We start from the raw sequence: 23957 nt of genomic DNA, 5'->3' as shown, positions 1-23957 counted from the left end.
TGACATATCAACAATATAAGGATTTGGCCGAAACAGGGCAAAAGCTTGGAAGAGTCTTGCATTTGCCCATTTCTAACCCTCATCCTTATATCATTGATATGTCAAGTCAATGCACTGTTATTGTCTATTTATTGGATTACAAGCCTTTTACCTTTCAAATGAACTGTATAGTATCAAGATAAGACATACCTATATATCTCGCCTATATTAGCATCAAAATCTTCTAGTTGTGTGAAGAAGTCCTGTTTTTCTGTCCATACTCTTAGTTCATGTGCTAATTCTGGTACAATAAGGAATGTTCTCCAACCTCTCATTTTCTTTGATTTCAAAATATCACCAAATATATGGTCCCCAATATAAAGAACTTCCTTGTCTAAAACTCCCATGATATCAGAGAACACATCAACAGAACCTAAAATGAACACAAACTTGAAATTTAAAGCAAAGTTTTAAGCTGTGTAACACATAAACAACACAGGTTTGCAAACAACAACTGCTTGTCAATTTTATCCCTTTGCTTCAAAGCAACTAAAAAGTCTTTTGTGGACTGTAAAGAAACACATATTCAAAAGTGCAAATTTGAAAGGCAAGGGAGATAAGTAAAAATTGTGTGATAAAAAATTTCAAACAATTTTTTTTAAATTAACATTCTAAAGCTTATGTCTTAATATGCTACATGAAGTATTGCTGCTAATAAATTAATTAAATTTTGCAGTATAAACTACCAAAACTTAAAACATGGGATCATTTTTGTTCAATATACAGGCCAATTACAATACACTTCAGTTAGAACTAGATGCATTACTTAAGCTCTGTTGTGTTTTGTAGTAGACACTTAAGGAAAAGATACATATCATTACAAGAGAATTTTACCTCCAGAATAGATCTTTCCAGATTTAATTGGTCCTGTATGTGAACCTATCTGTAATTTTCCAGTGTCCTGAAAAATAAAAGTTTGAATGTTATTGCTATCATATACAATTTTATGAATAAGTTTTGTGGTTGGGTGAAAAAATATCCCATATAGTCAAAACAGTGTTTAATTTCTAATGTATTTTGCTATGCATAATTATGTCTTTGATCTTAAACAGATGTTGTCCAAGTTTACAAAAATATTCAGAAAGGTTTGACAAAGCCTTTGATGTCTGATAATCTTTAACCTTAGACTGTATCTTATATTAAGCATACTACTGGTCTTTTTAAGTAAATATATCCTTCTTAGATTCTTGTTGTCTATAAAAATAATGATGTACATTATATTAATTTTCTTATTTTTGCCACTTTGAAACAGTTACAATGGTTAATTTGTACTTTGAAAAGAGTTCTAATACAACAGATCCTTTTCCCCAATACAATTCTTAATGTTCAATCATATGTATATGAGAAAATGAGATCTAAGGTAAGCATCATCAAAACAGAAAAAATACAACCCCCCAAAAAAGCTAAACATAAAATACAAATGATGCAGCTACTTAAATGTTCAAAATGTGCAATGACACAAAAGACACACAAAAAAGAATGAAATAAAACAGTTATCTTACCCTAACTACTTCACGTAGAATAGTTCCTCCTTCAAAAAATAAAGGTTTTCTAGCATCGACCACAATGTAATCAAAATAATCCGTCCAATCTCTCTGAAATAACAAAAAATAAATATTTTATATTAAACGACAGGCTTATTATAGTCTGAAGTGCTCACCAGTCAAAAATATATCTTGTATAGCTGACAATTTCTACTGTTTAAAGTTTCCATCTACCCCATTATTAGGATTAACATTTTACATAGGGGTAAACTAGTGTACACTTATAAGATTGAAACGGAGAATAAAAACTTTGCTTCCATTACATTCAATCACATGAATAAGTTAGAAATAAAATGTAAGAATAATGCTCCCTGATTACAAATTCTTACTCTTACCTTTTCATCATAATCAAGAAGATATTTCATCACTTTCTGAAATAAAAAATATCTTTTTAAAATTTTTACTGGTAATATAATATAAAATATGACACAGATGATGCCCAAGCTTTCATATAATGTTATAAAGGGACATAACTCAAGAAAGGTATAGGAACAATAACACAAATACATGAGACTTTTGTTTTTAAATTTGCTAATGAAACCTATAAATCTGGCTCTTTACTCTCCATCTTTCTTGAATCAGAAACCATATAATGGCAGTAATATATAGGGCAAACCACAGATGACCAATTCTTCTTTTTTTTTCCTAAAAATTTCAAACTTGTATTTGGCTTTTTGTTAGATTTTTTTTGTTATTCTTTTGACAAACTTTTGATTTTTTTTCTTTTATTTTTCTCTATCAATTTTTTTTTCTTCTTCAAAATTTTACTATAGAAATAAAACAAAACATAGACAAATTAGTTTGCAGCAGAAAACTCAAACTGTTCTTAAGAATAAGTAATTATAAGAAGTATTACAATTAACTTAATTATGATTATCTGTAATTGTATTACCTGCATTGTAAAGAATAATTTATATACCTTGTATATTATCATGATTATGTATTGTGTTTTGATAAAATAAAATAAATATAAAAAAAAAGAAAGGTATAGGCCATAACTTTAGAACAGTAAAAGAGATGCCAAAATTCTTATTCCATGTTTTGTAGGAATAAGCATTTAATTTCATAACATTTGGTAAAGGCAAACTAGAAACCAATTTTGGGATGTACATAATTCGTTATGTGTTTAATACACCAAGACAGTCAAAAATTTAAAACTTCTTAACTGTTGACAGTTAAGAAAAATTAACCACTAGTTGATGAATGAAGAAATGAGATAAAACAAACAACACCTTTATTAATAAATAAAAAAAACAATGCACAGGCGAAAAAAAAAAAAGTAGGTACAAAAATTAAGTTCAAATTGTTTGTGTGTATTGTGGTGTGTTATATTCTTATTTTGTTTTATAATCGATTTGATTCTTAGTAAAAGAACCTAGCTTGCTCTAACTTTTTACCTTTTTATAAATACTTACATTTGTGAATGTATAATCACTATTTGTTGCTAGAAAGACTTTAGATCCATGTAGTCTCATTCTAAATATAAAACAGGCAAATAAAATATGTAAACCAATGTTCCAATACCTCTCATCATGGAACATATCATATTTATCCAAGGGCAACAACTCCAATAATTTTCCTTTCAAATGCAAAGTTCATTCAGGTTTCAAAGATGTTACTCATATAAACCTTTGATAACAGTAAATATGACAAGAAATTATGACATGTGGCCACTGTTATATGTCAGTTTGGTATGGTCAGGATGTTTGGTAAAGTTAACATACTTGAGAGTTATCTCTCCTTTATCAGTCTTTGGTGTATTGATATGCAGATTGCATTCTGTATTTGTATTATATGTTAATTTGATTTGTTCTCTTGATTTATTGTTACCATTCCATGTAGATGTGTTTTGAAGAATAGAACGATTATTAATTTGAACTGTACTTTAATTACTTATACCATGTAAAGCATAAAACCACTAACAAACACAATATTCCATACAGTTTTTTTGGTAAAAAATAGTTGTTGCTGATTTTCCGACTTGTAAATTCAGAAATTGTTGCGAGGTTTTATCATTGGGAAAACCACCAGAGATTTGTAAACGCAATAATTTAAACTCTATTTTATGTGAATTAAACAGGATTTTTTTCTCAAAGTCGTAAAAATTAAAATCGCATTTAAGTATAAATTGACAAAATCGCAATAATACATGCACACAATAATTTCTGAATTTACAGTATAATTAAAATTAAAAGTCACAACACAATGATTTAAAGCTGGTAGCTTCCTCTGTATATCTGTGTAAGTCTAGTATAAGGCTAAACCACATCAAGTCTGTAAGCAACCTCTTGTTCCAAATTACCTGCTTTTTCATTGTAACTGCACAAAACAGTTTTTTTCCTCCATCTAATTCCATCAGACAGTTGTGGACAATTTATTATAATGGTTTATAAATGCATCTCAAACAGAACAATTTAAATATAAGCAATCTGCATATTCTCACCTGTCTAAAAGAATTGGTAATCTGTCATCTTTAATAACATATTTCTCTAAATTTTTTGCCGTTTCTGTTTTCAGAGGGCCCTGAAAAAAATATATTCTTACACAGTCTATCCAAATTATTTTTGCAAAGAGTTCCGCTTAAGCTGATGTTAGGGGTCATCTAAAACTTGCAGTGAGGTGAGAGTTTTTTTTACTCCGTGTTGAGGCCTCACTGTGACTTTGAGATCAAGAACAGCAATAAAAGTGTCGTTCATTTGCATTGTTTGTGTTTTTTTGTTGTGCATGTACTGATATTGTGTCATGGATGGCTACCCCACATCCTTTGAAATTCTGATTCATTTTTCTATTACAAATAACAGATGCAGACAAAGAATGGCAAAGTAATGTTAAATTTTCATAACAAATCAGAGTTATCTTCCTTTGATTGCAATTTTGTAAATATCAAATATTTTGGATCCAAAGTTTTGTAGGTAAAAGTTTTTTAAATGACTCTTTTATTCACAAGATAAACATCCACTTAGTGTCACAACTTGACATTTTTGTAAAAGTAGTACTGAAATCAAATGGGAGTCAAAAGATCTATTTGTTTTATATCAAAATAATCTTTAGGAAGTACTATTGTGACTAAAAAGTTAAAAATACTTTAAATAAAATGAACCTGACACTGACTTATTGGCTGACTTAGTTGGGGGGACTCCTAATGATTCAAGGTAAGTAGTCCTGCAAGGAAATAATTGGCCCTTCAACATGTCAATTTGCAATTCATTTTAATTCAAACAGTGATAAGGAGTACTTTTATACAAAATCAGATATGAAGTGTTGAACCATGTTCTTTTTGTTTAATTGCAATCAATATAAATAAAGGCATTCACATAACATATACCCTATATTTTTTTCTTTTCAATCACTACTTTAAATTTCAACTGCCTCCTCATTTCTATTTTGGCAAATAATGAAATTCAGTCCGCTGTTCTTAATACATTATACAACTGATCATGATGGTTACAACAAAAACTGGTAATACATAATACTGCTTTGTTTTGTTTGATTGCCATATATCTTACATTGTCATGTATAATCGTAGTTTTCTCATAGATAAAGCATGCCACAATAAACATTATTTCCAGATAAAAGCATAACAAGGGATGACTGCTTTCTAGTAAACATGTCTTATACCTAAATTGCAACAATATTACACTTAAAAATATTTATAACAAGAATGTGTCCATAGTACACAGATGCCCCACTCACACTTTCATTTTTTTTATTTTGTGGACCTGAAATTAAGGGTAAAAACTCTAATTTGGCATTAAGATTAGAAAGATCATATTATAGGGAACATGTATACTAAGTTTCAAGTTGATTGGACTTCAAATTCATCAAAAACTACCTTGACCAAAAACTTTAACCGAAAATTTGCACTATCATTTTCTATGTTCAGTGAACAGTGAAATTTGGGTCAAAACTCTAATTTGGCATTAAAATAAGAAATATCATATCATAGGGAACATGTGTACTAAGTTTCAAGTTGATTGGATTTCAACTTCATCAAAAACTACCTTGACCAAAAACTTTAACCTGAATCGGGACAGACGGACAAACAGATGGAGGGACGAACGAACGAACGGACCCACACCCAGAAAACATAATGGCCCTCTACTATTGTAGATCGTAGGTGGGGCATTAAAATAAGGAAGATGTATGATTGCACTAAAATAATTTAATTATCATACTGAGCTCAAACAAGTCATAGACTTGCTTCTAAAATCACAAGCAAGTTTTCATTCCCAAGCCTATATATCTGATGTTCAGTCACATAACTCTCAAATGAAGTATTTTTCTTTAACCAACCACTGTGTTATTTTCACCAATTTTAATAATTGTGTGAAGTTTCCAGTTAGTCAATCCAATCAAACATAGGTTATGGTACCACAAGTGAAATATTAACTTAAATCTGACAATTAAAGTCCTATTCTCTAAATGACAAACAAGAACATGGACAAAAATGGATACAGAGCTTTCATCAGTCAATCTTAATATTGCATTAAAATAACATGAGAATGAAAACTACGTTTTTTTTTATAAGTGATTATTGAACCATGTTAGTTCAAGGACATAAAGAGACATATGCCAGATGAAACCTTAAGACCTGAAGGAATCTGTATACATTGTACCAGGTTTGTTTTCAGTTCTTTTACAACCTAAAATATGAAGCTTTAAACAAAACTTTCAGATTGCCAAACAGGATGAGCATCCCTTTTTCTTCTTTTTCTGACATAAGTTTCAGGTGATAAAAATCTGTTAAACACTGTTGGTATCAGACAATTTTATACTTTGGGAAAATAGCAGGGCTAGAAAAACGCCCTGAATATGCAAATTAATACATACTGTTTTTGTATGTACATAATCTGTAGCAGCTAGTACATCTTGGTATATAGACATGTAAGTCATAGTTATGTCCCCTGATTTCACACCATTGTCAACTCTGAAATACATAAACAGAATAAAATTTACAAAAAGGGTTAAAGCATTGAAATACCACTGCTCTATTATAATTGATTATAATTAATTATAATTGATTTCTGAGAACATTAAGTGCACTTTAAAAACAAGGTCATAGTTATATCTTATGATTGCACACCATTGTCAACTCTTAAAAAATAAATTCTTTATACTTAAACAGAACAAAATTTACATATGTCATGAAAGGGATGTAGCATAGACAATACCACTGCTATATCAAAATGGATTCTAAGAACTTTAAGTGCACTTTAAAAACAAGGTCATAGTTATGTTTTATGATTCCACATCATCCTAAACTCTGAAAAGATATTTATCATATATAAACAGAATAGAATTTACATAATATGCACATGAAAGGGCTGTATCATTGAACTACCACTGCTATATCATAATGGATTTCTGAGAACTTTTAGTGCACTTTAAAAACAAAGCTTTATAATTAACTGCAACAGACAGATGGACACATTTAGATCTTAAATCCTGGAATAAGACCAAAACACATGTGGATTATATAAACTATTTTTGGCGATCCAAATCAAAAATGAAAATGTTTTGCGCCATGTTCCATCCGATAAACATCTTGATTAATTCTGAAATGGACACCATTAATGATGTTCTTTTCTTTCCATTGATGTAATTTGCTCAAACAGATTTGCTTACAGCCTTCTTATCTAAGACTGATTTTATTTGATTAGAGATATTTTAATTTAATAGATATTAACCTCTATTTATGATGTAACATTCTTTTTCTGTTTCTCTGGGATAAAATTTATCTCAGATGTTTCTGCTGCAGAAAAAAAGCTAATGTGTTTAATACTGACATGACAAAGGTTTGATTATAACTTAATTATTGAACTATTTATAATAATGCATTCTTGCAAATTATTAAAGAATATTAGTGCTATTTTTAGGAATTAGTCAAAGAATAAATGAATTTGCATTGTCTGTTCAAAGTCTCATGTTGCACTTTTTTAATTTATATTTTTCATGACATCTCACATGCACCCTAACAAATTACTTTATCAAAGTCATTCACTAGTGAATTATAGGTCAGTGGTCAAATAGTCGAAGGAGTCTAACTACTGTATCACTGGCCTTTCAAATCTGAGGTTGTGAGTTCAAATCCTGCACTTTGAAGGTGCACTCAACTCCAATCTTAATTGACAAGGATTGTAAATTTTCTTCCTAAAGGTCTGTGGTTCTCATCCTGCAAATTGGGTGACTCCACACACAAAAAAAAACCCTGACCACAACAAAATGGCACAATACTAATAGTGTTGAAAATGGCTTTAAAACTCCAATCAATCAATCAATTATAGTGACCCTATTTTAACAGAAATGCTTTGTAACTTACACACAGGAGTGTATAATCTAATCACGTAGATTTGTAAATTATTATTTGACATTAATGTTTCTATAGCTAGAAAGACATGGAATTCTATTATTTTTAATATATAAATTTTACTTTTGGGTAATTAAAAAAATTCAGATTTTAATCTATTATTTTTATTGGTGGATTAATAGTTACTAAAAAACAAGAAAATAAACAGAACTTAAAAGATTAATAAATTTCATTTTTAGCTCACCTGGCCCGAAGGGCCAAGTGAGCTTTTCCCATCACTTTGCGTCCGCTGTCCCTCGTCCCTCGTCCCTCGCCTGTCGTCGTCCGTCGTCGTTAACTTTTACAAAAATCTTCTCCTCTGAAACTACTGGGACAAATTAAACCAAACTTGGCCACAATCATCATTGGGGTATCTAGTTTAAAAAATGTGTGGCGTGACCCGGCCAACCAACCAAGATGGCTGCCATGGCTAAAAATAGAACATAGGGGTAAAATGGGGTTTTTGGCTTATAACTCAAAAACCAAAGCATTTAGAGCAAATCTGACATGGATAAAATTGTTTATCAGGTCAAGATCTATCTGCCCTGAAATTTTCAGATGAATCAGACAACCCGTTGTTGGGTTGCTGCCCCTGAATTGATAATTTTAAGGAAATTTTGCTGTTTTTGGTTATTATCTTGAATATTATTATAGATAGAGATAAACTGTAAACAGCAATAATGTTCAGCAAAGTAAGATTTACAAATAAGTCAAGATGACCGAAATGGTCAATTGACCCCCTAAGGAGTTATTGTCCTTTTCTAGTCAATTATTAACAATTTTCATAAAATTTGTAAATTTTATTAACATTTTCCCCTGAAACTACTGGGCCAAGTTCATTATAGATAGAGATAATTGTAAGCAGCAAGACTGTTTAGTAAAGTAAGATGTACAAACACATCACCATCACAAAAACACAATTTTGTCATGAATCCATCTGCTTTCTTTGTTTAATATTCACATAGACGAAGGTGAGCGACACAGGCTCTTTAGAGCCTCTAGTTTTCCCTTCTATTTATATCTATCTTTTTATTTAATTTATCTATAATCAGAATCATTTTTATTGTTTAAATTGATCCTGTTCAAATCCATATCCTGTTTTCCCCCATTTTACTTGAATAATATTTTCACACAAGGCAAATGTCCCTATCATTTCATAATATATAATGCTTTAAATATCAAAGTGATTTTTCAAAAATGTCAAAGTTTAGACATCTGATAATGGTAGAGATCAACAAATTTTATCTACTATTCTCTCCATGAGAAGGCAGATTTATCACAATATAAACTGTTTTATCAGTTATATCACGCCATCCTATCTTACGAAATACTCCAGGTTAGCTTCATCTTCAGATAGCAACTAATACGCAAATTTATAGATTCTTTTAAAATAGTGATTTCAAAAAATTCAAAATGAAATTATAGGGAATTATAAGCCTGCAATACTAAGCCCACATAATCAGTTGATCAAATACATTACACTTCAGACTAAAAAGACCACACCAATAGCAAAGATCATAAAAAAGATTTACTTTAAAAAGAAAAGATATTCTGAATAATATTAACCTGAATTTCACTATACTACTTTATGAAATGATTTCCTAGTATAACCATAGTATACATAAGTGTAGGAGTCAAATTTGGTAAAACTTCAATGTGCAATGTCTAATAAAACATAGCTTGGTCCAGTACAGACTAAATAATCACTTGAAAACAAAAAATTAGCAGATACAAATTAGAGACATTTCTTAAACACTCCCTTGATTGTCAGAAATTGAAAATTGCACATTCCCAATTTCCATTCTCAATTTATTTATGTTTACTTTTTGGGAAATTGAAATCAATAATTTTTGCCTTTATATATTATTCAAACAAAACCAATATATGGACAGTTTTTATAAGACAGTTCAACTTGATCTACAAAGACAATAGTCGGAGATTGATTTTGCATAAATCTGTTAGTCTTTGTGCTTGTATCAGGCTATGTGAACCATGTTGTGTTTTTTTGCCTGCATCTATTCAGGCTACCTGGACACATGTTGTTTGTTTTTGTGTCTGTATCAATTCAGGCTATAAGGACCATGTGTTGTTTGTTTACCTCCCTGTTTTTATTCAGACTATAAGGACCATGTGTTGTTTGTTTACCTCCCTGTTTTTATTCAGGCTATGGCTATAAGGACCATGTGTTGTTTGTTTACCTCCCTGTTCTTATTCAGGCTATAAGGACCATGTGTTGTTTGTTTACCTCCCTGTTTTTACTCAGGCTATAAGGACCATGTGTTGTTTGTTTACCTCCCTGTTTTTATTCAGGCTATAAGGACTATGTGTTGTTTTGTTTATGTGCCTGTATCAATTCATGCTATCTGGACCATGTGTTTTTAGAAATTTGTGCCTATATCAATTCTGACTACCTGGACCCAGTTTTGTTTGTTTTTGTGCCTATATTAATTCAGAATATCTGGACCTGGTTTTTGTATCAATTCAGGCTATCTTGACCTGTGTTTGTATCAATTCAGGCTATCTGGACCTGGTGTTTGTATCAATTCAGGCTATCTGGACCTGGAGTTTGTATCCATTCAGGCTATCTGGACCTGGAGTTTGAATACAAATCAGGCTATCTGGACCTGGTGTTTGTATCAATTCAGGCTCTCTGGACCTGGTGTTTGTATCAATTCAGGCTATCTTGACCTGGTGCTGTATCAATTCAGGCTATCTTGACCTGGTGTTTGTATAAATTCAGGCTATCTGGACCTGGAGTTTGTATCCATTCAGGCTATCTGGACTTGGAGTTTGAATACAAATCAGGCCATCTGGACCTGGTGTTTGTATCCATTCAGGCTCTCTGGACCTGGTGTTTGTATCAATTCAGACTCTCTGGACCTAGAGTCTGTATCAATTCAGGCTATCTGGACCTGGTGTTTGTATCCATTCAGACTCTCTGGACCTGGTTTTTGTATCAATTCAGGCTATCTGGACCTGGTGTTTGTATCAATTCAGATTCTCTGGACCTGGTTTTTGTATCAATTCAGGCTATCTGGACCTGGTGTTTGTATCAATTTAGGCTATCTGGACCTGGAGTTTGTATCAATTCAGACTATCTGGACCTGGTGTTTGTATCAATTCAGACTCTCTGGACCTGGTTTTTGTATCAATTCAGGCTATCTGGACCTGGTGTTTGTATCCATTCAGACTATCTGGACCTGGTGTTTGTATCAATTCAGGCTATCTGGACCTGGTGTTTGTATCAATTCAGGCTATCTGGACCTGGTGTCTGTATCAATTCAGTCTCTCTGGGCCTGGTTTTTGTATCAATTCAGGCTATCTGGTCCTGGTGTTTGTATCCATTCAGACTATCTAAACCTGGTGTTTGTATCAATTCAGGCTATCTGGACCTGGTGTCTGTATCAATTCAGTCTCTCTGGACCTGGTGTTTGTATCAATTCAGGCTATCTGGACCTGGTGTTTGTATCCATTCAGACTCTCTGGACCTGGTTTTTGTATCAATTCAGGCTATCTGGACCTGGTGTTTGTATCCATTCAGACTATCTAAACCTGGTGTTTGTATCAATTCATGCTATCTGGACCTGGTGTTTGTATGAATTCAGGCTCTCTGGACCTGGTTTCTGTATCAATTCAGGCTATCTTGACCTGGTGTTTGTATCAGTTCAGGCTATCTGGACCTGGAGTTTGTATCCATTCACTCTTAGTGTACACTGATCTTGATGGTAATCCTTAACCTTCAAATTATGTAGGACAAATAAAAACATGCATTCTAACCACAAGTAACATGAAAATAAAACACCTAAGAACAAGATGTTACATAACTGTTTTATTGTTTTCTAGATTGAGATAAAGTGAGAATTTCTGCAAAAATAATACAATTATCACCTAGAGACCAAATTATTTTGGAAATATGTTTAATAAATCAAAAATTAACAACAAACCACTGGGATGATAAATCCTATCATCTATTTCAACCCAATCCATTACCATTTAGAAACCATCAAATTTAATATGTTTGTAGATATAGATAAGACTATTATCTATTTTTGATGGATAGAGCTCCTATTGGGATTCCAGGATAAAGTAGTAAGCATTATGATATTATGATATAGCTGTTATATTTTTGACATTAGATAACTTCAAAAAAATACATTTTATGTATGTTTTCGAATCTAAACATTCTGACTGATGTAATGGCTATTATGCAACTTCATTACCTACTGAAGCACAAAATTCAAGACAGACTGCTTTCATCATCCTTGTCATTAAAAAGGTGCCTATGACAAATGTTTTGAGAGAAAAAAATCTGTAGAAAATTAAAGTTGATCTTTGTTAAATGTGAAATAGATCTTTTCCTAGTTACAGGGTTGTGAAAGCACAGATCAATCACACGTTTTAGTATGATGTTCTTCTGCACATTGATCTGAATGAACCATGGTTATCTTAATACCTCAATAAAAATACAAAAAAATATATTGAATTCTACAATGAAGAAGTACTGTTACTCATACTTTTCAAGTGTTTTTGCTATTTTAGCCTTATATGAAGAAAAAAAAGAAGATGTGGTTTAATTGCCAATGAGACAACTCTGTTGAAAAGACCAATAGACACAGAAATTAATAGCTTGATATGCATAGATAACCCATAATCCACTCAGTTTTTACTTTTTAACCTGAAATGCACACTAAATCGTACTTACTTTTTAAAATCTTCATGGTTGGAAAAGAAATCTACTATACAGGCAAGTATATAAATACCTGAAAATACAGAGAAAAGATGGCCTCAGTAATCTAATATTCTTAAAGAAAGTGAGCCATTGATATACCTGTACTGAGGAAACATCTACTATAGTAATGTGACCACAGAGGGCCCTGCTACGTGTCAATGAATAATTGAGATCTAATTCTCAAAACTCCTGTAAAATCTTATCAAAATGATGGTAAAATATTGTCAAAATGAGGGTACAATATGGTCAACTACACTTGATGTTAAACAATCTTATAACATATGAGAACTTTTTGTGCAACAGTCTCAGAGGAGTTGTATTCACTAGGCGGCATTGTTGTTGGTGGCAGAAGTATTGACTGAATACTACAGGCCTAGCTTCCACTGATTGATTATGGAGCCCCAAATTAATTAGGGAACTTGAAGCAGAAACATACACAGCACAAAGACCAATAAAGACTAAACTTTTTTTGTAGTCAATCCCCCTGAATTTATGTTACTAATCCCCTTCTCCCCTTCAAACTCTATGTTGGAAGATTTCTTTTTATTTAGATTAATTATACTACTACTTTTTTCTCTCTCCTGGAAGAATAACAATCAACAACCATATTTGAACTGAAAGAGTCTATAAACTGCTAAAATAATTTCACAATAAAGACTGTCTTTATTGTCTGAGAAAGGTAGATACTAACTACTGGTACTATCTACAAGTCAGATTTAATTATCCTTTTTTTAGAAATAAAGTAAGTGGCTTTCAACTTGTGGCATCAATTTACCTAATAAAGGTGATGAACTTGAGATATCTTTACCTGACATGCTGACAAACCTATCTCTACCACTTGACTAGAGGTCTAAAAACAACTGATACTGGGTTATATTGTCAAGGATAAAAATTCTGGTTAGTATCACATTTTACAATGCACTAATAAAAGTGCACACATAACATCAATATCATTTACTAAATTGTGTTTTCAACATAAAAAAATCTGGGTGTTGCTTTTCAATTTGCATTCCAATATATTTATTAGTAATGAAGCAAAAAATGGACTCAAAACAAAAAAAATATGAAAATAAAAGAATTGCAAAATCTATAAAGATAGCGGGAAAAAAAACCCCAAAACTCATCTAAATCTAACTAAACGAGTAATTATGTTCCATTCAAGAAACTTTTCTACCTGTCAGTCAGATTGTTACATTTTGTTTGTTTGACGTAAAAATATCAAAAGCGATGATCAGACTATTATAAACATAAGTCTATTTGCAGTGAATGATTTCCTGTATGGAGGCATGTATTCAATCTTAAACACTGACGTATGTTTGAGTTACACACCTTCTACAATTCAAATTGTTTGTTCTAAAGATGCAACCACTGCCAAAAAGGTAGAATTAAGGATGATTTTGTAGTAAACACCAAGGTCATATGACCTTTGACGTTGTACAATAACAGTACAAATCCATTCTGGAAAATATTATTTATAAACATTTACATTGTATAATTAAACCTATCCTAGCTGCCTAAGAGGAAAGTATGTCTAACATATCTCTCATAATCAAATATTTCACCTTCTAAAAAACTCAGAGAGAGAGAGCAACAATCTTTCTAAATTAATTAATAGTAAGCATACCAAACCTGAAACTTGGACAAGTTGATATCTGATATGTTTTTAGTTAATTCTGTTTTTTTTTAATATCAACTATGCATTGCACAAAACAAGCAAAAACAAACCAAACCTTGTGATAATGGCCAAAGTATAATTATCAAATGAGTCCAGTTATCTAGGGTTAAACAAATGTCTAGTTGATCTGATACCTTGAGTATAGCACTGAAATACTAATATGGCAGCACTCATGAATTATTTATTGTACAGTTATATTAATCAAGGAGAAAAAAATGCTCCATTTGAAAATTGTAGTTTTTAAGAAAAAATTTACAGAAATTCATTTGGGTTTCAAATATTTATTATTCAAAACATGTTTTACTTATTAGTTGTTGTTTTCAAGTAATTGAAAATAAGTTTCATGTTGGTCTTTTTCCTTCATTTTAGGGGAATTGTGGTAAATCCCTGCTCCACCCCCTCTGATTCTATTTATCCTAAAATGAACTGAATGTAATAAGGGGTTAATCAGTTTATATGATATACATTTTCATTGAAAAATGTTCTGATTACCACTTAAACTTTTCCTAAATTATGAGGCAACAACCTCAACAATCTGCGTCATCAAATTTTGAAGAAATTATTAAAATGATTTCCATCAATGCCAAATTGTTGTATAATCATTTTGGCAAAAGTAAATTTTTGATGAATAATTTCAAATTAATGCATTAGGGATGAATTGTGTGATGATAGGTTAGTAATCGTTGGCAGATAAAATACAAGATGGCTAATTTACTTTTGGCAGACGACAGTACTAACAAGGTTGTATATCTTTAAGGTTAATTAACACTTCACATTAGCTCTTGTCTAAAATCCACAAAATTGTCTCTTATCCAAATACTGAACATCACAGACTGGTGGGATCAATTATGAAAAGATTACAAAACATATGTGTTTGGGTCACTGTCTTGACCACAAATATGTAATCTTGTCAATATAAATATATCATTACCAAGAGTACATCTACATGCCAAGAAGTTAATGCAGAACAAAATGTGGCCATTGGAAAACAATTATGCATACTACCTGTCCAATTAATACTTGTATTTAGCTGCCAGATTCCAATCATTCTGATCATGTTCTGCTATTGAAGTAATAACATGGATTAGAATGCTTATTTCTATAAAGAATGGGGTGTATCTCTTGCTAGTATATATGACTTAAACCGAGCAATAGACATGGGTTTAGTCTACAAAAGACTCAACATTGTGCTTGATTCGAAACAGTTGCAGGCAAAAACAAATACAAAGAGCATAAAGAGCATAGAAAACCAAAAAGTTCCAAAAATTGTGCCAAATATGACTATTGCAAAACTATGACTAGGGGTAGAAAACCCTATATATTGAGAGTTTTTCAACACATTCTTTATAAATAGTTTATCTATAAAAAAGAATGTATCTATGACATTTTATATCAAAACAGAAGTGCTAACTACTGGGTGTTTGTGATACCCTTGTGGACAAAATGTCTAACCACAGATGCATCAACCCAGTGGTTGAAAAGGTTCATCAGAAATAATAGGCTCATAATATGCTATACCAGACATGTTTTGTCACATAAGACTCATTAATTATGCTCTAATCAAAAGTTTCTGGCAAAATCAAATATGAAGTTGAAGAGTATTGAAAACATAAAAATTAAACAAAGTTAAGCTGATTATATAAGGCTTTCTACTATCTAGAAAAAATCCTTAAAATTTAACATTTTATGAGCAGTTGACTTACAAAAAAATGAACATATCAGTGATGTTTCATTTTAATAAAAAGATGTTGACTACTGAGTTTATGATACCCTCTGGGACTTTTAAAACATTTTTCGATAAAAATCATCAGAGATACCAAGAGGACTGGTGTACTCGTGGATGAAACATGGTTGGTATAACTAATAAGAGATACCTAGAGAACTGGCACACTTTTCGTCTACAAAGAAATAATGTGTAGATCACATAATGATAAGTTTTATAGTGTATTTAGAAACAATTACTTATAAGAGATGTGTAAAGAGCATCTCCCTAATGAAAACGTACAGTTTAAGCACTGCATATTCTTTAGTAATGAAAGTTGACATCATAACATAATAAATGACTTAATCATTGATGTAAATATTATCAGTAATTAGTAAAACCATGTATACTACACTTAAAAGCCAACTTTATGATTCCTTCGACGCATGAAGTCATTTATCTTTTCAACCTTTTGAGTAACAAAAATAACTCTGCTGTAGATAAACTCCTGCTTAACAGTCTAGAAGAAGCTGAATTCACAAGGTGTCATTGGGTTATTACCGGTAGTCTAAAAAAGTCCTGTTATACATGTAAAAATGTTAAAAGTCCCATTCTTTCTGAAAAAAATATCAAATCAAAATGGTGGTACAGAAATGTCAACACAATATGATGAAAAATAATCCAAGTATAAAAGCTTTTTTTCAAATGCTGCCTGAGTATTGTTGTGTTTTGGAAGAGCATATAATGTTATAATGGGACATAACTGAAGAACGGTAAAGGGGCCAATAAATGAGACAAACTTAAGTTGGAGAATGGAAACCAAAAGAAATCAGCAATTTTTAAAGGGAAATAACTCTAGAATGGTAAAAGTGATGCCACCAAAATTCGAATTTTTTCTGTGTTTTGTGGTAATAAGCATTGTTTACAAGTTCATAATATATGGATGAGGCAAACTAAAGTAAGAGAATGGAAACAAACTTTAGGAAGTGGCGGGGGCATAAAAAAAATATGTAAAGCCATATGGGCTTAAAACGAATGGCTGTTGACATCACAATTGCTGTCAAAATTATCAACAAGTGAGTAAATTCTGTTTTTTTGTAAATATATGAAGATTTTTTTTTTAATTCAAATGATAAGGTTGTGGACAATCTGTTGTTCAAACCATTCCACATTATATTTTTGTGGGGGAGACAAAGTAAACTGAACTAAATGATCATGTCTTGAATGGAATAATTATAAGGTTTTTTGAGTGCAGGCACATTAATATGATTTTTTACAGTTTACATGATCTTTTAACAGCACTAATTACTTCAATGCTTTAAAAGTCATTATTATCAAAATCAAAAAAAGGGTGTGAAAAACTATTTCAATTCATGAATAATGGAGGAAAGAAAATCCCTAAAAGATCAAAGGAAAAATTTATAATTAATTAGAATTCTAAGAAAGTTGTGTGTATATTTATCCTGTCTGAATAATTAATATTTGTTCAAGCTGTAAATTGTTAGCATACTTTCGTCAATCAAAAATCGCTTTTTATTGCATCACTAAGAATCACTCTTCCACAAAACAATAAACAATATAAATGAACAATTACAATAGGAGAAGGTAATTAATCATTTTGTTTTTCAATTAATTACGGGAAACATAATAATGTGTGTTTTAATTAATATGGCTCAATACAGGAGGTAATATTTCAATAAAAAATTCTTCAATGTCATCTGTGACGTGAATTCAAATAAAAATCGTGACAACGCTGTCTTCTTGTAGAGTAGATACAGTGATTTTCCAAATTCAGACATATAAGCCCACTAGAAAATTGACTTTGATATTTTTTGGGGGTTGAAAAGGAATGCAAATTAACCAGACCGCATTAGTTTTATTTTAAACTACTACTGTCATAAAGAGCTGTAGTTAACAGAACACTTTATACCTCACAATTTCAAAGTGAGTTGTTCCACTACTATTGGTTTGAGCATGGAAGTATTATATTGTTGGAGTTCCTGTCAATATAATACTTCCATGGTTTGAGCAATCTTGATGAAGAGTAATCTCAAAAATTGCTTGAAATACAACAAAAAAGGGTATTTCTGATTTAAACTTGACAAAATCACAATCTTACAGACAAGCTACACATAAAAAAATGAACTAATGGCTCTTCCCTGACTTTAACAATACATTTTAAACACAGACATATGTGTGTGTAAATTTCAGAGTTATCTACCTTTGTATGATTTTTACAGTGCATTCTAATGAATTTACATCTCCTATTCATTTGGATACAGAAAAGAATAATATAAAATAAACATATATAAGGAATGTATCACTTATTCCTCTAAAATTAAAATGAAATGGGACAATATTTGAAAAAAAAACCAGCTTTAATTTTAAGAAATATTTGAATATTGTTTTTTTTATGTTCAAGTTCACATTTGACTGTAAGTAAAGATTTTTAAAGAGTATTTTTTTCTGCACTTTGGCCAGGTTGTTGTCTCTTTGACACATTTCCCATTTCCATTCTCAATTTAAAACTAGCAAAAAATAGTTGTAATCATCTGCATGTAATGCTATGGCTGGCAAAGTATGTGTATTCACTGTAATCTCTGCAAACTCCAACCCAAGGTTTCTTTTGACACTACAACTGTACAAGACTTCTGACTATCTGTATAGACCCTTTAGTAAGATGCACTTCAATGCTCCCAAAAAAATCAACATTTCAGACTTCAGACAGTCTACCTTAATTATCATATGCATTTTTATGCATATGTTTATTCTTAAACATTTATATTTTACCTATTTATGAAAGATGACAAGTAATTGCTTTGATGGACAAGTTATTAAAATTATTATTTTGATAATTGAATTTTCGCCCATCACACAAGTCATTAACAACATTGTTTCCTGGCTATTTATGTAGCATTGGTGTATTAATAATGAGTTTATTAACATATTAACCCTCAAACAGATGACAGCTCTCTGACATAAAGTGACAGTCAATTGAGACGTATTAGGGTTCATTTTTTATCCTTATCCATCTTGAAACAAACATATAGACTAAAGGAATTTCGATATGTTAAAAATGACTATGATCACTATCCATAACACATTTTTACTTCAGAATTGAATGCCTTTTTATGTAGTTTTATTGGCTGGTAAAAGTGCTGACAGGCTAGAGACACAGTAGTTCAACTACTAGGACCCCTCGGCCACCGAGGCTCACCATAGCATTTCAAAGTAGCCTTGAAAACAGCACCAAATGTTCAATATCATATACAGCACACATTACCTGTATATAAATGTTGCCTTGCAGAAAGCAAAGAACACTGTTTTATTCTTGACTTGCAATAACCACATACACAGAAATCTACACAAATGGTATCTCAACAAATTGTCCATCCCTATATAGTGTTATTTTCACTTGTTTTCAATTATAACCATTATAAACATCCATTTGATAATTCTAGAGTAGTGTCTAATATATTCAACACAAAACCTCTTGTACTTGAAGAGAACATGTTACCATGGAACTAATGAGGGTGGTTAACACCAACTTGATGATGTAATTCTGGATTTAAGCCCTCTTAACTGCTTGGAACCCGGGTTACATTGATACAATCTGGCAAAAAAAGGGGGATAAATAAATTGATTCTTGAAGATTGGCATGGGAAACTAAAAGATTTTGTTTCTGTGTGAACTAAAAATGTTTTATAGACATTTTAGCTTTCAACAGGAACAAATTAAAAGTTTTAACACAATACAACTTATAGCTTAGATCAATGGACTAAAGGTGTCCACATGATAAATTGGTAATACACATTTCTATAATCTGGGAGGTGTAATTTAGATAAATTATAACACTATATCAACTTAATAACAAATGTGCATATGCATCAAAGTGAGAAAAGTACATTAGAAAAACAACGATAAAATGATACATCTCAACTTCAATGGTGTCCCATAACTTTTTATATAGCCTCATAAAAAACTATTTTATTTGGTCTACTTATACTGAAAAAATGTCTTCGTATACATAATAATCGTTTTTATTTTGTATTCAGAGTGCAATGTGCTAAGCCTTACACATTTAGTTAAAATTGAACAGATATCAGAGCTTTCAGGTACTGTGGTTTCATTTATTTTCGTGGGTATCAGTTTTCGTGGATTGCTGAAAAATTATATATTAGTGGATATTTGATTTCGTGGTTTAGCCAATCTCTGTATACAAAGCCTATTCAAAATATGTAATTCGTTGGAACATTTGAATTTGTGGTTCACCTGTACCCACGAAACCCACAAAAATTGGTATCCAACGAATATTAATGAATCCACAGTAGATAAAAAGACATTACCTAAACAAGTGAAACTGCGAGCTACTGCTCACTGATGATACCCCCGCCGCAAGTGGATAATATTAATAGTGTAAAAATATGCAAGTGTTCGGTAAACAGGAAGTTGTCAAGTGATGAATCTGAAAAGGCATCACACGGTATAGCTGACTTATATAAATCCTGAAACCAAATTTCAGAAATCCTTGTATTGTAGTTCCTGAGAAAAATGTGACGAAAATTTTCAACTTGGCTATCATGTGTAAAATCATACAAGTGTTCGGTAAACAGGCAGTTGTCGAGTGATGAATCTGAAAACGCATCACACGGTATAGCTGACTTATATAAATCCTGAAACCAAATTTCAGAAATCCTTGTATTGTAGTTGCTGAGAAAAATGTGACGAAAATTTTCAACTTGGCTATCATGTGTAAAATCATACAAGTGTTCGGTAAACAGGAAGTTGTCAAGTGATGAATCTGAAAACGCATCACACGGTATGGCTAACATATATAAATGTTGATACCAAATTACAGAAAGGGTGGATGTGTAGTTCCTGAGAAAAATGTGACGAAAGTTTCATGGGACGGACTGACTGACGGACGGACTGACAGTATACCCCCCCTTTTTTAAAGCGGGGGTATACGGACTGACGGACTGACAGACAGAGGTAAAACAGTATACCCCCCCTTTTTTTAAAGCGGGGGTATAATAACATATAACAAAAGAGTAGTTTTCATACCCCCCCAATAAAGTAAAACAAAAATAAATCTATAAATTAATTATTCTTATTTTGAAAGATTTTCAATTGATTTTATGGGGATCTTACAACTAACTATGTCTGATATTTCAATAATGATTATACATATGCTTTTTGATTGGCAGTAAAATTGAAAATGATGTTGAAACTAGACAGCCTCATATTTTAAAATGACCATTTATGAACACAAGATCTATTTGAAAAAAAGTTCAGTAGAACTAGAAGCTCTAAAGAGCCTGTGTTGCTCACCTTGGTCTATGTGAATATTAAAGGAAGCAGATGGATTCATGACAAAATTGTGTTTTGGTGATTGTGATGTGTTTGTACATCTTACTTTACTGAACATTCTTGCTGCTTAAAATTATCTCTATCTATAATGAACTTGGCCCATTAGTTTCAGTGGAAAATGTTAGTAAAAATTTACAAATTTTATGAAAATTGTTAAAAATTGACTATAAAGAACAATAACTCCTAAGGGGGTCAATTGACCATTTCGGTCATGCTGACTTATTTGTAAATCTTACTTTGTTGAACATTATTGTTGTTTACAGTTTATCTCTATCAATAATAATATTCAAGATAATGACCAAAAACAGCAAAATTTCCTTAAAACTAACAATTCAGGGTCAGCAACCCAACAACGGGTTGTCCGATTCATCTAAAAATTTCAGAGCAGACAAATGTTGACCTGATAAACAATTTTACCCCATGTCAGATTTGCTCTAAATGCTTTGGGTTTTGAGTTATAAGCCAAAAACTGCATTTTACCCCATGTTCTATTTTTAGCCATGGCGGCCATCTTGGTTGGATGGCCGGGTCACCGGACACATTTTTCAAACTACTAACCCAAAAGATGATTGTGGCCAAGTTTGGATTAATTTGGCTCTGTAGTTCCAGAGGAGAAGATTTTTGTAAAAGATTACTAAGATTTACTAAAAATGGTTAAAAATTGACTATAAAGGGCAATAACTCCTAAACGGGTCAACTGATCATTTCAGTCATGTTGACTTATTTGTAAATCTTACTTTGCTGAACATTATTGCTGTTTACTGTTTATCTCTATCTATAATAATATTCAAGATAATAACCAAAAACAGCAAAATTTCCTTAAAATTACTAATCAGGGGCAGCAACCCAACAATGGGTTATCCGATTCATCTGAAAATTTCAGGGCAGATAGATCTTCACCTGTTTAACAATTTTACCCCTGTCAGATTTGCTCTAAATGCTTTGGTTTTTGAGTTATAAGCCAAAAACTGCATTTTACTTTTAGGCCAGGTGAGCTAAAAAGCAACATGACAGAACAGCACTTTATAAACCTAAATCAAGTTAAATATTTTTCTAGGACATCTCAAGTTTGTTTTCTCAGGTGTCTTGTAGCACAACATGTCTATTGGTCCATGGTACCATATTTATAACCATGGTGCTATATGAATATATCTTATATTGAAGTGTAATAAATGTGGTGCTATATTTAGGGAATCAGTGCTATTTCAAGTCACATGGTGCTATTTAAAAATGCTGGGTAGAATATTGAAGCTTAACTTTTTTAGATTGTTCATTCCATGTATAATAACAGAAGGTCCGAGACCACAATTGTCATCCCTTGATTTTCGTTGTCCACAAATATAGTCCCTAGTGTTGACAGTAGTTTACTTGCCATTATTTTTTATACCCCTTCCAAATTTATTTCTCCATGTTTTATGCCTCAAATTGTAAGAAGGGGGGTGAAATTACACTGTAAAAAAAAGTTGGGTTCAGAATTTTAAAGGAAAGTAGTGATTTGGTCCAGCTGAAAAAGATTAAAAATTAGCACTTCGGAAGCTATCAAAAGATTTCAAGACGCCCTAAACATAAATTGTTCATACTTTGAGTTAGAGCCGATGAATTTTCTATAATTTTGACATAATTTGTCCCAAAAGTAGTACAACACACTGTAAAAATTTCATTGAGAAAGCGCAGGTGGGATTTTTTTAATTTTCATTTATGTTCTAAAAGAAATGCACTACGAATTAATTGTGGTCTCGGACCAGAAACTGTATATTACCTGGTAGTTCATACAAGGTGTTGAATATTCTGAACCTATTAGGATCGTCCTCTCTGTTGACAAACTTGTTAGGGTAGATTTTATGGATTTCATGTCTGAAAGAACAAAAAAAGTTATTCATCAGTTCACAGATTTGACAAATTAATTTAATTTAATTATATTACAAAATATAAATAATATGGTCTAACAAGCTTAATTTGGTCACCAAAACCATGAAAATACAAAGGGATAGAATACACCTCAATGTCTTTTTGAACTCTTTTAAAAAACAAAACTACTACAAGAGGAATTGTGGCTTATCGGTACCCAAATGAAGGATAACTTATAACAGCCCTGTTTCATGTTTATTAATTCTCTGGGGTTTTTTTACGAATTATTTCGGTAATACCAAGGATTTATATAATCTTTCTATATAAATCCTTTGTAATACAAAGAAATCATTGTAAAACTCACAAAAAAACAAACAAGAGGATTTGTTTTTATGAAGCATCTTATAGCATGGCACCATAGAATTTATCAAGTTACATAAACCTCATTTAAATCAAAGTCACATTTTAATTAAGTTTAGTCTGTTTCAATTTTCCACCTTGCTACCTTCTAATCAAAATTTGTTATTATTAAATGATAGAAACCTTATATTGTTTACTGAAGACTTAACCATTTAAAAGTCTGCAAAATTGGAAAGTAATTTTACACATTTGCTTTCATGCTTGTCCTGCCAAATGCATCATTTATTTAAGATGCACAAAAAAAATATTAATGCTAAAAGAAACTGAAGGCACCTGTCTACTTT

The 23957-nt window shown here is 31.5% G+C and overlaps 1 protein-coding gene across 1 annotated transcript in view; it reads right to left on the bottom strand.

Moving 5' to 3' along the window:
• The window catches only part of LOC139520518 (cytosolic purine 5'-nucleotidase-like), a 94256-nt gene that overhangs the window by 17305 nt on the left and 52994 nt on the right, over positions 1-23957 (bottom strand). The window contains exons 6-14 of the mRNA XM_071313204.1: positions 23165-23259; positions 12632-12689; positions 6414-6510; positions 4027-4106; positions 2999-3059; positions 1919-1954; positions 1542-1634; positions 874-940; positions 190-412 (exon numbers count right to left, since the gene is read on the bottom strand). Of these exons, the coding sequence (XP_071169305.1) occupies positions 190-412; positions 874-940; positions 1542-1634; positions 1919-1954; positions 2999-3059; positions 4027-4106; positions 6414-6510; positions 12632-12689; positions 23165-23259 (810 nt within the window). The remainder of the gene's footprint in view (positions 1-189; positions 413-873; positions 941-1541; positions 1635-1918; positions 1955-2998; positions 3060-4026; positions 4107-6413; positions 6511-12631; positions 12690-23164; positions 23260-23957) is intronic.

Source organism: Mytilus edulis, chromosome 4 (genome assembly GCF_963676685.1).
Source record: "Mytilus edulis chromosome 4, xbMytEdul2.2, whole genome shotgun sequence".
In the NCBI taxonomy this organism is placed as follows: Eukaryota; Metazoa; Mollusca; class Bivalvia; order Mytilida; family Mytilidae; genus Mytilus; species Mytilus edulis.
This window is presented reverse-complemented; position numbering and strand designations above follow the sequence as displayed.